The sequence below is a fragment of the Monodelphis domestica genome, chromosome 1, assembly GCF_027887165.1.
Source record: "Monodelphis domestica isolate mMonDom1 chromosome 1, mMonDom1.pri, whole genome shotgun sequence".
Lineage (NCBI taxonomy): Eukaryota > Metazoa > Chordata > Mammalia > Didelphimorphia > Didelphidae > Monodelphis > Monodelphis domestica.
In genome coordinates, this window is record NC_077227.1 from 80,726,754 (window position 1) to 80,743,578 (window position 16,825).

The window sequence follows — 16,825 nt, forward strand, 5'->3', positions numbered from 1 at the left end:
AGAAAGGAATTGGATGAGTCAGGATCTTGAAACTTCTCTGCAAGATGGCTGCACCAGTAACTCAATGGGGGGGGGGCTCCCTTATTCTCCAGCCAGGAGTCCATAAGGCCTAGATATTTAAGGATTAGGGACAATATGAACTCTTATTCTGGAATAGGACTTGGTCAGGGTAGGTGCAGCAGTGTGAATGACAAGTCTAAAATCTCTATAGTCTGGGTTTTCTTTACCTTTTTTTTCTGTCATCAAGCCCTTTGGCAATTTGGTCAGACCCAAGGAGCCATTCTCAGAAGAATATTTTTAAAAGGCTCAAAATAAAATACATAATATTACAAAAGAAGCCAGTTTTATTGAAATATAGTTAGCAAGATATAAAAATAAAAAACAAAAACAAGTCCATGGTCTTTGGGGTAAGAATCTGTGCTTTAATCCTCAGCTGTTTCTCAAAGACCATGGCTTCCAGATTAGTCACTATCCTGATTGCCCTTCTCTAGATCACATGGCAATTTTTTCCCATTATATGCAAGATTGAATTTAAAGTTCTTTTGACATTTGGCCAATCTTCTACCAGCCTTTTGGTCTTCACTGTTGTGTATTCTGTTCCTCTGTTATTATACATCATATTTAACCATATCCTCATCCATAATCTCTATGAATATCTATTTATTTTCTGTATATTATTCTTTCTCCTTCAAAAGGAAATACTACTTTTGTCTAGCTCAAGAGTCTTCAATTTCCACCCAGAAACTCCTAGTCTCTGAAATGCTTTCAGATTCCTTCTAGCCGTATCAGTAGTGATTGATGACTCTTGGCAGCCTTTGTCACACCTTAGACATGTACTTAAGACAGACAACACACTTCCTAATTTGCCACATCATATCTACATATAGCCACTCCTGTCTCTTGGGAAATTGTAACCGGATACAACAAGTCTCAGTCTGGTTAGAATCAATCAGCCAGTATTTATTAAGCATCTACTGTGTGACAGACACTGGGCTAAGAACTGGAAATAAAAAGGCAAAAAAGAAACATTCTCTGCCCTCAAGGAGCTCATATTCTAATGGAGAAGGCCATTTATAGATTTATAAGAATATGTAGAATTCCATAAAAAAGAAATATGTAATCTCCAGATAACTTCACAAGGGTTTCAGGGAGCAAAAACAAATGGAATGATATGTAAATAAGGTGCATATGGCATTAATGCTCTAGGAGATACACCAAACTACCCAAATAAGAGATGAGAAACAATGGACAGATTAAGAACTATGACTAATCGAACATGATGTACTGAAGTGAACTATCAAGGTAGTCCAGTCATCAAAATAGTAAGTAATGTTACTACAGAACAAAAATAGTTGTGGAACATTGGGGAACAGTGAGGTTGTCCTCTTAATATACCTAGCACTGGTCCTGCCCCTCTTGTGTCTTGACTGTGTCCCTGACTTTGAAATCGAGAAGCCATCTATGTCATAAGAGGGCTACCTATCTTTCTGATCTTAAATCCAGGCTCCTTAACCAGTCATGGGCTTGGAGGAGCAACTTGTTGCTTTATCCTTGCCTTGCACACACTTGGATGAGTTCAAGGGATTGGGCAGTGATAGGAGGAACCATCATAGATGATCAGTCTTGCAGCAATATCCAAAATGTCTGGGAAGGCTGGGTGTAAAGGAATTGCCTTTGGTAAGAACTTTATGTGCCATACACTTCTTGCCCCTGTTGTTTAGCTAGATGTTTTAATATGACCTGAGGGATAATAGACTAAGCTTGCTTGGGGTTGGCTCTTATTAAGATGAAAAAGGAATAAAGACAACTCAGGCTGAGAAAACAGACTTCTTCAATATCAAGATCTTTTCCTGATTGCTGTTGCCATATATCAGCTCTCCTGCCAGGTTATCTACCTGATATATCCCAATCTTATTATGGAGTCCTTTTTTTCTGTTTATCCCCTAGTTGTTGACCATCCTTCTAATCCTTTGTTTAACCTCCCTGGAGCTTTGCTTCTTAACTTATAAAGATCTCTAAGGTCTTTACTGGCATTGAATTTGAACTTCCCATCTTGCTCTGCCCCCAATATCTATTTTCTCTCTTTTTTTCTTTGTTTAGCTGGCCTCCACTACCACTGTGGTTGCAATTCTTTTGATTTATATGTGCTCAGTTTCCTTGGTCCTAGTTCTCCTTCACCAGGACTCAACACACTGCCATGAATGATCCAGTATAAGTAACAATGAAGGCAGGGTAATCAAATTTATCTTTTTTTCCTAATAATCCAGATACTTCAGAATCAATGTGATATGTAGGCAGATCATTGACTGGCTAAGTAAATACTAAATTAAGAAGCATTATAAAGTGGAAAGAGCAATGGGTTTGAGGTGGGAGGACCTTAGCTCAAATTCTGCCTCTATTAGGATCTGACTGACTTGGTCAAACTATGTAACTTTTAAGGGCTTCAGCTTACTCATCTCTAAAATAAATAGGATGGTCTCTAAGGCCATTTCAGCTCTAAATTTATTGATCCTGTGGTCAGGAAGGGAAAAATGTATTGCATGTAATGATTGTAGTCCTTGCTTAATTAATATGACCTGTTTAATTAGCCAATAATTTTGAAGAGAAAGGAAAGTGGTCAAAATAAAAGCATGCTTCTATTGTTTCCATTTTTTTTTCTCCAGAGAAGCTTAACCAAAGCAAAACAGTGAATCCACTGGGGAGACTGAAAGAGCCCAGAATCAGTCTTAGCCAGCAAATACTTAATCTTCTTGTCAAGCAAAGAGATGTGGCAGTCAAAAACAACATCAGCTTAGTGTATAAGCTCATTTGCAAACCAGTTGAATGGAGAATAGTAGAAAACCATAAGTAGTATTGATTCATAAGTCATTGGAAAAAGCAGATGAGATCCAGCTAAGCCAGATCAACCTGAGATCATTTGTAGATCAAACTGAAAGAAGGACAAATAGGCACAAAAATGAATTGTCCTGATGAAAGTTTTATTGTTATCCATTTTCATTAATGATGATGACCCTCAGGAACTGATGCATCACTGAGTGAGTGGTGATGAGACTTCAGAATATGAAATTGAGAAAGGTATCATCATACCTCATCTGAAGGATATTTCGTTGGTACAATGAATACAGCACTGGACCGGGAGTGAAAAAATGCATTTTCCTGTGTTTAAATATAGCCTCAGACATGCAGTAGCTGTGTGACCCTGGGCAAGTCACTTAACCCTGTTTGGTTCAGTTTCCTCTTCTATAAATTTAGTTGGAGAAGGAAATGGCTTAGTCCAATATCTTTGCCAAGAAAACCCAAAAATGGGGCCACAAGGGGTCAGCCACAACTAAAGCAACTGAACAAACACCACATCTAGATCTAACCAAATTATACATAGATGCAATCTGTTCTGAAGGTGGCACAATCCTAAAGGCACTCAAGAATTGATTTTAAAGGGATTTCAGAGAAAAGAAATTCCAAAGGAGTGCAAAAGAACACAGTTGGTGTTTCTAGCCACAAAATAAAGATCACCAAGAGGAAATCCCCAACTGCTAACTCTTTATCCCTCTCTAAAATCTTTATGAAAATGGTGCCTACAGGTATAGAAGATATCTTTGATAAAAAGATGTGAAGGGAACATCTGGGTACCTACAAATTACATCTAGATAATCATATGACATACAGTTGTCCTGGAAGCTCATGGAATCAATAACCTACCTCCAGTGTCTCAAATAAACACTGTAGCAAGAAAGGGAGCTTGGCTTATAAATAAGCAGTAGGAGGAGACTGAGCTATCTTCCATTTGGGAGATTTTACAGTGGTTTCAGTGTTCCCAAATTTCTTGTTACCTTGATCTTTTTAATCACCAATATTCTTCTGGCAAAGCAGAATGGCTGCAGATTATGAGATATTATCATCTTATGAGAATCAAAATGACAAGTAACCAAAGGATGATAGAAAGGCATATGGTGAGTCCAAGTAGACTGTTAGAAATTGCAAATGAAGGTTTGCTCATTAGAAGTGGCATGAAGAAAGACATAGATCTTGTGAATGTTTAGAAAAGAAGCTAGCAATGGTGTGGAAGTGGTATAAAGACCACCTGGTCTTCCAGTTGGAAGTCCTGGGTTTAAGCCTTAGGATATTTGGACATGACACTTACCAAAAATTACTTTAATTATTAAGTAAGCTGCTTAATTTAATACAACCAAAAAAATGTTAGATTTAGAGTTAGAGAACATGGGTGCAAATCCCAGTGCTACTACTACTAGTCATTTTACCTCCAGAAAGTCACTTAATCAGAGTGGGTTTCAGTTTCCTCATCTGCAAAATGAAGGTGACAGACCAGATGGCCTCTGAAGTGAGCCCTAATTCTCTTCTCTGTGAGCCTTTTTATGACTTTATGACAGTCCACTTCACCTCTCTGCCCTTAAGTTTCCTCATCTATATAATGAAGTGTTTGGACTAGATGATGTCTAATATCCTTCTGTTATTAAATCTATAGTCTTATGATCTGGGATTGGAGAACCAGATTTGGGATTCATCAGCAAATAAATATTAATTGACAATGTGAGCATGGATGGTATCTCTGAGGAATAACAACAGCTTACATTGATACTGAGCTTTTAAAAGACTTACAAAGTATATATGTTATCCTGTTTGATCTTTACAAACAACAGTTTTGTGACTTAGGGATGAGGAAGGGAGAAGAGGGAGAGAACAAATTGATCTTTGGAAATCATTGTTTAAACCCTTTTGACTCCTACCTCAAAATGGCATTGACTCTCGGTTGCTTATTTCTGTGTTCTCCCAAGTAACCAAAGGATTGCAGATGTTGAAGTTGGAGAAATTTTTAGATGTCATCAAACCCCTTCATTTTATAGACAAGGAAATTTAGGGTCAGAGAATTTCAATCACTTATCCAAGATGAAGGGGTTTGATGACAATGAGTCCAATGTTTTTTCCACTTCACAGGACTAGTTGATTGCTATAGAGATATTGGTCTTCTGACTAGAGCCTCTTCCTTCCTCTCATTCTGAGAAAGCTCTAAACACATCTGTTCCTGGTCTCTTCAGAAGCATGTTTGTAGCCCCACCCTAGAATAAGGAGAATGGTATCTGTCTGGCCTCTGATTTTAAAATATTATTTCCTGCCCAGATGTGAGTCTTTGAAGACCAACTTATTGGTGCATCCTTCTTTTCTAAAATTGATTACACCTATGTGGATTTTAATAGATAGGATTAAAGTGAGAGCTTAGCTTCCTGCCAATTTAACGCCTTGTTGCCTGATTCCCATTCCTATATTCTGGTTATTATCTGCCTTTTCTAAAGTTCTTCTTTGATTCTAGTTCAATTAAGCCTGCTTTCCTCACTCTACTCATCTTGAATTCCTGCCTCACTATAGCTGTTGAACAGCTTCTTCATGGAAATGAAAATTCCTGGACTCATCATTGATTTATTTCCTCAAATTAGCTTGGAAACGGTAACTTCATAAAGAATGTCCAAAATCTTCCCTCAGATACTTCCTAGCTATGTCACCCTGGGCAAATCACTTTAATCCTGATTGCCTAGCCCTTGCCACTCTTCTGTCTTAAAAATGATACTAAAACAGAAGGTAAGGGTTTTAAAAAAAGAGAGAAAGGATGTCCACAGAAAATTAACACTGAAGGATTTAAAGATTGAAACAAATCACTCATTTTGATCAATGCATAAGGGGAAAGTGGAAGCAAATTAATCAAAGCCAGCTGGAAGGGATAAATAAGACTTGAGATGCTCAGATGCTCCTCCATTAGAGCCCATTACAGAACTCTTGGATACTCTACCAGAAAGCATCAAGATTTAGCTCAAAGGGAATTATGAATAGATCCAAGAATTGATCCATGCAAAACCTTTTGAACATGGTGGGGAAATGGCATTAGCTCAAAGCAAAAGAGAAAGAATTGTCAACAGACCAAGGCTGGGACCCAAAAAGGACTTGTGATATGAAAACCAGGTGGTAGAAAGATAAGGAAAAAGGAACTAAAACATCTTGCTAACATATAAAGCCTCTTCTGAGTTTCCAAAACTCTCAATCCAGCTATTCAAGGACTTGTCAAATGAGAAGATTGACCTAAAGCAGGGTTTTAAAATAGTTTTTTGGACTGTGAACCCCTTTGGCAATCTTGTGGTGACTACAGATCTTTCTGGGAATTATGTTTTTAAATATATAAAATAAAATGCAAAGCATTATTAAAGGAATCAATTATATTGAAAGAGTTACCAAAGTATTAAAATTAATAATTTCAAGGACCCCAAGTTAAGAATTCCTAACTTAGATGATCTCCAAGTTTTTTTCTTGTTCCATGATTATATGATTACAGCACTTCTCCCTTTATATAGAAGATAAAGCACATTCTCATTATAGATTAGAGAGTTACTAGTGGTTATTAGAAAGTTCACTTTAAGAACTTTCTAATTCATGAAATGATTAAAGATTTCATAAAGAGAGGGCCATTGTAGTATAAAATGAGTGCTAGTCCAAGAGTTGGATCATCTATTCACAGTTTACTACTATCAAATAAATGACTATACCAAGATAGTTAACCTGTGAATTTCAGTTTTCCAGTCTGTAAGATGAGGATAACAATAACTGGCCTAAAGACTTTAGTCAATCAATAAAAATTTACTAAATACCCATGTTCAGGCACTGTGTGAAGAACTAGGGGCATAAAGAAAGACAAAAAACAGTCCCTGTTCACAATCTAATGGGAGAGTTAATATGCAAACAATCATGTACAAACACGATATATACAAGATAAATTGAGGACATTTAATGTATGGAAACTAGATGGCATGGTGAGTAGAGTACCAGGACTCATTAGGAAGATTCATCTTCTTCAATTCAAATCTGGCCTCAGATACTAGCTGTGTGAATTGTAAAGGAGAGGATTTACAAGACAAGACAAGCATATGCAACACAATGTAAAGGACCTCATCTATCAATCAAAATGTAACATTCCATTGGAATTTTCCCAGGAAAAACAGTTGGATCCTATCCAGCAGATGAACTGAGAGACTTGCTTAGCTTCTGACCAAGGGAGACTGGCTTCTTCTGACCTAGGCTGAGGCTTTGGTGTGGCTGATGTTGGTGATTGACCATTATATACTTGGCTGATTATAAGAAGACAGAAGAAAATCGATTGTCCTTCATAACTCCCTGACAGACTTGTGTCATAGCTGTGACAGGACTGACATTTCTCAAAATCCTCCTAACCCTCATTATAGACTAGGGATAACCCCATCCCTCTCACCTCATCATCCATCCATGTCCTCTTGTTTCCAATAAACCCCCTTACTTGAGAAAGGAAAAGAGTTTTTCCTCATAAACCTCATAGTCCACTCAGGGAAGGAGGGGGGAGGGCGAAGCTAAGGACTTCAGAAGTGGGAAGTGGAGGGAGATATTGAGGGAGGAGGAGGGTAGGAAAAATATTAATCAATTAGTCATCTAGGGAATTGATAAACACCCTCAAGTATTCCCCTAGTATATCTCACTCCATTATAACTAGGAATCCTGAGGCTTCCCCTAGTATCTCTCTAGTCACTCAAGAGCATCCATTTATTACAACTGACACCAGAGTATCATTTTTATTACAACTAGCAACTCTAAGATTGACTGAACCTCACAATCCTTAGAAAGGCAGTGTAGAAAAAAAGAAGGATATTTAAACAAGTTATCCTCTCCTTTACAGACACAACCCTCTTTGTTTCAGTTTCCTCATCTGTCATGAGCTGGAGAAGGAACTGGCAAAGTGTAATAAATAGTGAGGGATTTTTATAAAAAAGGTTATAGACTGGATTATTTAAGAATAGGGTCACCAGGAATTTTAATTAATTCCAATAGATTTATTTAACAATTTATTTACAAGATATAGGAAGAATAAAAGTAAGAAAATGAGAGTGAGGATAGGGTAAGATATTTAGCCCAAGCACTAAGTATGTTGCTCCAACCCCTGGCTCAAAAACAGGCAAGGGAGTTTAGTCTTTAGCCAGAGGGGTCTCAGCCCTTGTAGCTGAGGACCTAGGGATGCAGGCAGCCTCTCTCAAGAGGATAGGTCTTTCCTAAGGCTAGTCTCTTCAGAAAATCCAGGAAAGGAGTCAGCTCTTTCTGTCACCACATGTCGGTCCAAAGGGAGAGATTCAAGGACAATCTCACCAAGTCTAAGGTCTCAGGTCCAGTCAGCAGATTCTTCATCAGCCTCCAACTCAAACTCAGAACTCTGAAGAATGAGAGCACTTAGAAGTCCCAAGCATGAAGAATTTCCTGTCACCGGAAGTTGTAACTCCTTTTAAAGACGCTTCTTTGCGTTGCTTCCTGTGCCTTCCTCTACTTTACGTGGACAAATCATAGTCTAAAGCTTTGCTTAGGACTGCCCAGGGGGCAGTCAGTTGATTCTGATTCGTCACCCACTATTGCACATGTGGGTCACAGACCTCCCCCACTCAACTGTGAGTGGGCTGTTTACACTTTTGGTTATTAGATCTAAAAATGAGCAGGGGAGTTAATTTAATCTTCACAAAACCACTCTAGTATCTTTGCCAGGAAAACCCTAAACAGAATCATTAAGAATTGTCACAACTTAAAGGACAACAGGAACAAATGGAAGATACTTGGCTTCACAGGGGATGGGGAAAATCTTATAGAAGGTTGGATTTTAGCAGACACTTGAAGGAAGCCAATGAAACTAAATTTTTGTGAGGATCAATGTTTGAAAAAAAACTTTGAATAATATGAAACATTCTCCAGAGATAAGGCACCATCATTTTTATTTTGTGCTTATAGAACTTAGTCACAAATTGCCTCCAAATGTTGCCTGGCCCTTACTGAAGTGATGACAATCAAATAGACGAAGGATATAGAACATCTGGAAATTATGAAATCTTTAGCAAAGGAAAGAACATCTTCTAAATTGGCACCATATAGTCACATTGAAAATAAGAGTGGAGAGAAAATTTGAAGAGATTTCCAAAATCTTATAGTCTTGAAAATAATTGTAAAGAAGGTGCTATTGGGAAATCACAAGAGTGTCAACATATTTTTTTCCACTGGAAAAATCTTTATGATCAAGATTTATTCTATATTTTCCTTTTCTAGTATTCCATCATAATAACCAAAATAATAACTCATCTTTATAAAGTGCCTTAAGGTTTGCAAAAGGTTTTATCTTTATTTTATCTCATTATTTACTTCAAAAGAATTATGGAAGGATGGTAAGTGCTTCAAGTAATATTATCTCCACATTATAGATGAGCAAAGGATGAGGCCCAGGGAAATGAAGAGAGTTGCCCACATTGCACAGATATTAAGCCATATTTGAGAGATGATCCATGATGTTAAAAATATTACATCACTGTATCAATCTATCAAGCATATACAATTTCATCATTATTGGAATTTCACCATGCGTGGCACAATATAGGCTAATAGATGCAAGTTGACAGACTGACATGGATCACAAGTCATCTGTGCTTAGTAGTGAAATTTTTTTTTAAAAACCCTTATTTTCTGTCTTAGTATAAACTCAATAGAAGAAGGGCAAGGGCCATCCAAACTGGGTTAAGTGACTTGCCCAGGGTGACACAGCTAGGAAATTTCTGAGGCCAGATTTGAACCTGTATCCTCTGACTCCTAGCCTAGTGCTCTTTCTCCTCTTATCACTTAGTTGACCTGAGTAGCTAAGTCTTAAATAACTAAAGTTATTTACAGATTAGAAGAGGCAAAAAAAAAGGTAGGCACATTGACAACAACAAATAATGGCAGTAACTTTGACCAACCTCCCCTTCCTCACAAAATCTAACATAAAAACTCTTTTAGCGTTCAGTTTTTTGGAGCTAGTTAACGTGTAGTGTTATGCCTGAAGGCATTCTTTTGCAGCATCATAATTGATATTCAACATGGTATCCCTGAGTCATCAGGAAGAGGTTATGTTGCATTTAACATGCTCAGTTGAAGAAGGCAGAGGATAAAATTAGGAACAATGGGTGGAAGTTGGAGAGAGACAGATGGCCCAATGTAAGTAAGGAAAAATCTCCTAACAATTAAAATGATTCTGATGTGGTCATGGGTTCCCTCTGACTAGTACTCTTGAAATAAGGGCTGAAGGACCATGTGTTGGGTGTGTTGTTGAAGCCAGGATTCCTGTTAGGGGACAGATTGGGCTAGATTCCCTTTGAAGTCCCATCTAACTGAGATTATATGAATCTTTCACACTGTCTTTCCCGCATTTTGGAAATATTGTCATTCAAAATTATAGTACTTAGTATAAAAATACTGAATGATCCAGAAAACTTTTTCAAAATGTTGTCTTCTCCAAAGTTCCAGATAATTGAGATTTTGCTTTAGGTGTCCATGGTGACATCATAACAGTTGAGAAATCAAACCAACATAAAACACATTTGTTAACTAAGTCACTACATAAACTTGACTTCAGAAAGGAGGAAATAAAGCTAAAATGCATGTCTTTTTGACCTCCTCTGAATACTCAAGACTAATTTTGACTTTTTAAAATACCCTCCTTAAATTTAATATAATATGGGCTTCTTGTGTTGTTCAGTCATTTATGTCCAACTTTTCATGACCCCATTTGGGGTTTTCTTGGCAAAGATAATGGAATGGTTGACCATTTCCTTCTCCAGCTCATTTTACAGATGAGGAAACTGAGGCCAACAGGGTTAAGTGACTTGCTCACTGTCACACATCCAATAAGTATCTAGGCCAGATTTGAACTGAGAAAGAAGAGTCTTCCTCTCTCCACTATAACTTCTAGCTGCCCATAACATGGGCTTATCTTTTATTATACCATGTTTCTTTCATCTCATCCTTTTCTTCCTTTCTTGCTCTAACAAGATTTTTACCTTCTCTGAGTATTATTTATTGCTTAATATCCCTCATATAGAGGAAGGCTCCAATTCCCCTGGAGGCATATCCTTAAGGATCTTTTTTTAATACTGACCTACTGCCCTCTCCATATATTCCTCCTCCTTCCTTCTTGTCTGACTGATACTTCTCCATCCTTTATCCAAGTCATACCCACTACCTGATGCTGTATCTCCATTTTGGGTCCTTTTTTTCCTCTATGTTGTCTTATTCGGTAATCCCATTGGCTCACATGGGTTGAATTATTACATCATGCTGATGATTCACATGACTTTTTAATATAGTTCTTGTCACTCTCTTGAGCTACAGACTTGCATCAGCCACTCTATTGTTTATTTCAAACTGGATATCATGAAGGTGTCTCAAACTCTACAAATGAAATAAAATGGAACTTATTCTCTCTCCACTTTTAGACTTCCCTATTATTTCTGAGGGTACCACCAACCCTGCAATGATCCAGATTCATAACCTCAGTGTCATCCTGGACTCCTCACTGTTACTCATTCTCATATTATCTCATCAGTTTTAGAATCTTGTCTTTTCTACATTCATAGCATTTCTCTTTTAATGGGTACTCTGTACTCACTCATCCAACATCCTAATTTGGATTCTCATCACCTCTTACTTGGACTATTACAATATCCTCCTAATGGCTACTCCTTCCTCAAGCCTCTCATCACTCCAATTCAGTAGTTGCCAGAGTGATTTTCTTAAATCATGGATCCCACCATGCCATCTTCCCTTCTCTTTTTTTTTAAACCCTTACCTTCTGTCTTGGAATCAATACTCTGTATTGGTTCCAAGGCAGGAGAGTGGTGTAAGGGCTAGGCAATGGGTTTAAGTGACTTGCCCCGGGTCACACACCTGGGAAGTGTCTGAGGCCAGATTTGATCCTCCCATCTCTAGGCCTGGCTCTGAATCCACTGAGCTACCCAGCTGCCCCTGCCATCCTCCCTTCTCGAGAAACTCCAGTGGCTCCCTATTAATTCAATGATAAAATCTTTTGTTTGACATTAAAAACTATTTAAAACCTAGGTCTTTCAACCAATCTTCATAGGCTATGGTTTCAATCATTTTAATAGATTGGTCATTCTTCTTTGTACTCCATTCTGGCCATATCCTTTTAAAAATATGATGTTCAGAACTGGATACCATATATCAAGTGTAGTCTGACCATAGTAGAATACAGCAGAGGTATAACCTCACTCGATCTGACTGTGGTGTTTCTATTAATATAGCCTAAGGTGATGTTAGTGCCTTAGGTTGCCATGTTACTCATCTAATTCAATGAGCTTCCTTTTCTTTAAATGCCTCCACCCCAGATCTTTTTTACATCAGCTATTATCTAACCATATCATCTTTATTCTATATTTGTACACCTGATTTTTCAAAAATCCAAGTGAAGACTTTACATTTATTCCTTATCAATTTTATCTTGTTAGAATTAGTCCACCCTTGTAAAATCTTGATTGGTTAGATCTTTTGGGATCCTTTTACTGATACCCACTGAATTAGCTTTAATTCCCTGCCACATGATGTCCACAAACTTGACCTCTAATTTGGCAATTAGAAATGAGGTACCAAGATGGAGTAAATAAAAGAGGATTTGTAAGAGGAGATGGGGGATGGACAAGAAAACTTCATGTATTGTGTTGTCTTGTCACAGAGAGATGGGACGACTTAATGAATGATGGAAACAACAGTGGGGCAGCCAGATTTGGGGATCTTTTTTTTTTTTTAGTCTAGTTAAAATCAAGGAAAAATCAAGTTGAAAAAGAGGTCTATTATCACATCAGATTCCACCGGGTTTCAGTTTTTTGATTCTCTTTGCCCAACCACTTACTACCTCGGCTTTAAAAAAAAAAAAAGCAGATATCTGTTTGATCCAGTTCTGTGAATCTGAAATGTTAGCTGAGTAGTGTTAATTAGGAAGGTTCTTTCTTTTACTAACATCAGGCTTCAAGAGGGAAAATGTGAGTGAGTGAATTGTGACTTGGGAGAAGAGAGTTCTGTTGCTTTTTTGTCTACAAAAGAGGAATGTCAAGGGACAATTGTTTCTTCATTGCTATGAATGTGAGCCTTGTGTTTTCAAAGGTCAGAGACACTGAGCACATCATGGCTACAGCTCGTTCCTATGGTAATCAGGCCATCCTGACTGAAGGCATTTTGTGTTTGAAATCAGGAAGCTGGGGTTTCTCCCTTCAGCTCAGTGTATGCTGGTTTCCTGTGAACATAACCATTTGTCTTTTTGTTTTGTTTTTGTTTTGTTTTTGTTTTTCTTATTCTTCTTTCGTCCCTCTCTGTGATACCCTTAGGTCTGGAGCCAGAAAATTTCCCCACAGGTAAGCTTACTTTTGAATTCTCTGTCTCATTGCATTCTACTCATGCGGAGGGAAAAGCCCTTAGAACTGGGGGGACTTCCTGGTGACCTGGAATACTTTTTCATCTTGTAGATGAGTGGAGACTATCCTCTAACGCGGATACAAACGGGAATGCTCAGCCCTCTTCCTTGGCTGCCAAGGGCTACCGAAGTGTGCACCCCAATCTTCCTTCTGACAAGTCACAGGTAGGTAGGCATGGGCAAAGGGGACTATTCTGTGCCTTGGGTTTAGAGACTTAGCTGCCTCAGTCAAACAGATCTTAATGCAAGCTTCTGGACCAATGGAAACTCTCCAAGAAATGGAGTGCAAAGAGTTAGGAGCCAAGGAGGAGTAAGGTTTGAATGGTTATCCAATGGTAGGGTTCTCTTATGAAGATGTGGGATTTTGAATGTGCCATCTTGATTTCTTAGGACTCCCAAAGTTTCTTTTATGCTTAGAAAAAAGTTCTGGAAGAGAACAGCCTTTTAAATTATTTAAAATCAAATAGGGAGGAGGCAGCTAGGTAGTACAGGGGACAGAGTGCCAGACCTAAAACTGGGAGGACCTGGTTTCAAATATGACCATAGATACTTCATAACTGTGTGATCCTGAGCAAGTCACTTAACTCTGATTGCCTAGCCCTTGCTGCTCATCCATCTTAGAACTGATACTAAGACAGAAGGTAAGGGTGAATTAAAAGAAAAATTAAAGGAAAATAATTCAAGCTCATTTTAAATTTCATCAGTATCTATATTCATATGAGAAGTCCTATGATCACTCTATTTATTGTTTAAGGTTCAAATCAGTCAGTCAGTCAATCAGCAAATATTATTATATGCCAAGCACTATCCTTAGTGCTGGAGATGCAAAGAAAACAAACCAAAAAAAAGAAGAAGAAGAAGAAGAAGAAGAAGAGGAAAAAGGAAAGAAAAGAATAGAAATAGTTCTTGCCTTCAAAGAGCTTACATTCTACTTTGGGGAAAACAACCTGTGCACAGATATGTAACTACAAACCACCTATAAAATAAACATAAAGTATTCATCAGGATGGGAAGCATTAACAATTCAGTGATCTGCAAAGTCCTTATCTTGGAGATGCCATGAGCTACTGGTAAGGGGAAGAGAAGAAGGAAAGTATTCCAGGCATGGGGAGCTGAAGTAGAAACAGGCAATGGCATGGAAATTGGGGATGGAATGTGGTGTCCAATGATTATCGATAAGTAGACATTTGGCCAGATTTTGCAGTATATGAAGGTGGGAATCAATCTGGAAAAAGAGGTTGGAGACCAGTTGTGAAGGGCTTTAATATGGTTGCAGCTGGGTGGAAGCTGCAGTTGAAGTTCCTGTGGGTGTCCCCAAACTGTATTTCCCCAGGTAAGACTTTGGGTGTCTCCTGGCTTTCTATGCAGAGTCTTCCTGCTCTCTAGCTGCTTAGTGACTAGGGTCAGTTAGAAGAATTAGTACTAAAGCTTAACAATCCTAGCTGTAGCTTCTGTCTACAAGGGAGGAGAGGAAGGGAGTAAGCACTTATATATCACCTATTATGTGCCAAGTATTGTGCTAACACTTTGTAAATATTGCCCTGTCTGATCTATGAAAAGATAATGTTTTTAAACTTTAGTTAATATGGAATGGTAATAATCACACTAAGACTTGGCTCCCTTGGACTTCTTCCTCTTTTTTCCCCACCTTTGCTAGCTGGGTTAAAAAACCCACCTTTTAGGGGGTTAAACATTATTAAAAGAATCCCACCTTTTCTAGGAAGCCTTCCCCTAACCCATCTTAATTCCAGTGCCTTCCTTCTTTTAATTATTTACTATTTATTCTATATATAGTTTGCTTTGTATACATTTCTTTGCATGTTGTCTCCTTCATTAGATTATAAGCTTGTTGAGTACAGAGATTGTCTTTTGCCTCTTTTTGTATCCTCAGACTTACTTAGCACAGTGCCTGGCATGGAGTAGGTACTTATTAAATAATTATTCCCTGCTCAAACATATGACTGATCCTTGACCAAGAAAGAAAGGCAGAACCCACTTCTGGGTAGAATTCTCACATTCATGATAATGTTATTACAAATGATGATGATTTGGGGCAGCTGGGTAGCTCAGTGGATTGAGAGCCAGACCTAGAGAGGGGAGGTCCTAGGTTCAAATTTGGCCTCAGACACTTCCTAGCTGTGTGACCCTGGGCAAGTCACTTGACCCCCATTGCCTATCCTTTACTGCTCTTCTGCCTTGGAACCAATATTGGTTCTAAAACAGAAGCTAAAGGTTTTTAAAAACTGATGATATCTAGCATTTATATTGCACATTAAGATCTGCAAAGCACTTTATATACATCATTTCATTTAATTCTTACAGCTGTTCTGTGAGGTAGATGCTATTATTATTATTTCCACTTTATAGACAAGTTAACTGAGGCTAAGAAAAGTTAAGTGATTTGCCCAAGGGTCCCACAATTAGTAAGTATGTGGCAGGATTTAAACTCAGATCTTCCTGATTTCCAATTCCATCTCTCTCTCTACTATACCACCTAGATGCCTGATATTATCTCCAAATGGAAGCTGTGTTTGCCAGTTCCCAGCCAGTATGGCAATAAAATGGGTTCATGATATGTAACAGTATCCAAAAGAGTCTGGAGAGAGCCATTCTGCAGTTATCTCATGCCTTTTTCTAAATAACTAGATACGCTTCTGCAAACTCCTTCAGGGCAGGTCATGCTTTCTGTTTCTTTTCTATTTATACTAGGACATGAACAAGTGCACATAGTTGGTACTCAATATATATTATCCATCAATTGGAAATTCAGTTGGGTTTTTCTCGAGTTCATCTGTGGAGAGTTGTTTTCATTCTGTAAATTTGGGTGAGCTAGGGGAATAACAAACCCATTTTTCATAACTCATGAAGGTGGCCAGAGTTTCTGGTTTTACTTTGTATAATTATAGCAGTTCAGAGGTAATCTACAAATAATATATTTATTAAATATCTATAGTGATGAGGGCAGTGTTTTAGGTGATAGTGGCCCAGTGAAGCTTATGTGATATAGAGCGTGCCCTCAAGGAGTTTACAGTCCAATAGGAAGATGAATTGAAATACAGATTACTATAATGCACAATAATAATAAATATACACAAACAAGTACATTGGGGAGATTCTGGATCTCTGATTTCATTGGTTTGGGGGAACTTCCAGAATGGGTGAAAGATCTTGTCACCAATGCAAATAAGCAACTCATCTGTAACTTATGGTTTTAGAGAGTTTCAAGGGATCTTGAAGGATCAAATGTCTTGTCCTTAGTCCAACAGCCAGTACATGTAGGTGATGGGAGTTGATCTTAAGCCTTCCTGACTCCAGGTACAGTGAATGATGCTGCCTGAGTGCTTAGAGAACTGAAAAGAATTCTTAGCCAGAATACTCTCCCATTCGCTGGCAAGTAGTCCCAAGTGTCCCAGTAATTCTATACTGTTGTTCTTTACCCAGTTTCTGAGGAAATGAAATTAATGAGCCTTCTTCTGCATCAAATGGGAGAAATCTGGGATGTCTTTCTCTCTTCTTTATAGTGAGGGAGGTTTG

The 16,825-nt window shown here is 38.1% G+C and overlaps 1 protein-coding gene across 50 annotated transcripts in view; it reads left to right on the plus strand.

The window, feature by feature from the left end:
* Positions 1-16,825, plus strand: part of SORBS1 (sorbin and SH3 domain containing 1) — a 322,212-nt gene that overhangs the window by 183,488 nt on the left and 121,899 nt on the right. For 38 of the 50 annotated variants that reach the window (XM_056801998.1, XM_056802112.1, XM_056802016.1 and 35 more), the window contains 2 exons: positions 13,206-13,232; positions 13,344-13,456. In XM_056801998.1, the coding sequence (XP_056657976.1) occupies positions 13,206-13,232; positions 13,344-13,456 (140 nt within the window). The remainder of the gene's footprint in view (positions 1-13,205; positions 13,233-13,343; positions 13,457-16,825) is intronic. The other 12 variants (XM_007478756.3, XM_007478760.3, XM_056801933.1 and 9 more) reach the window with 1 other exon arrangement.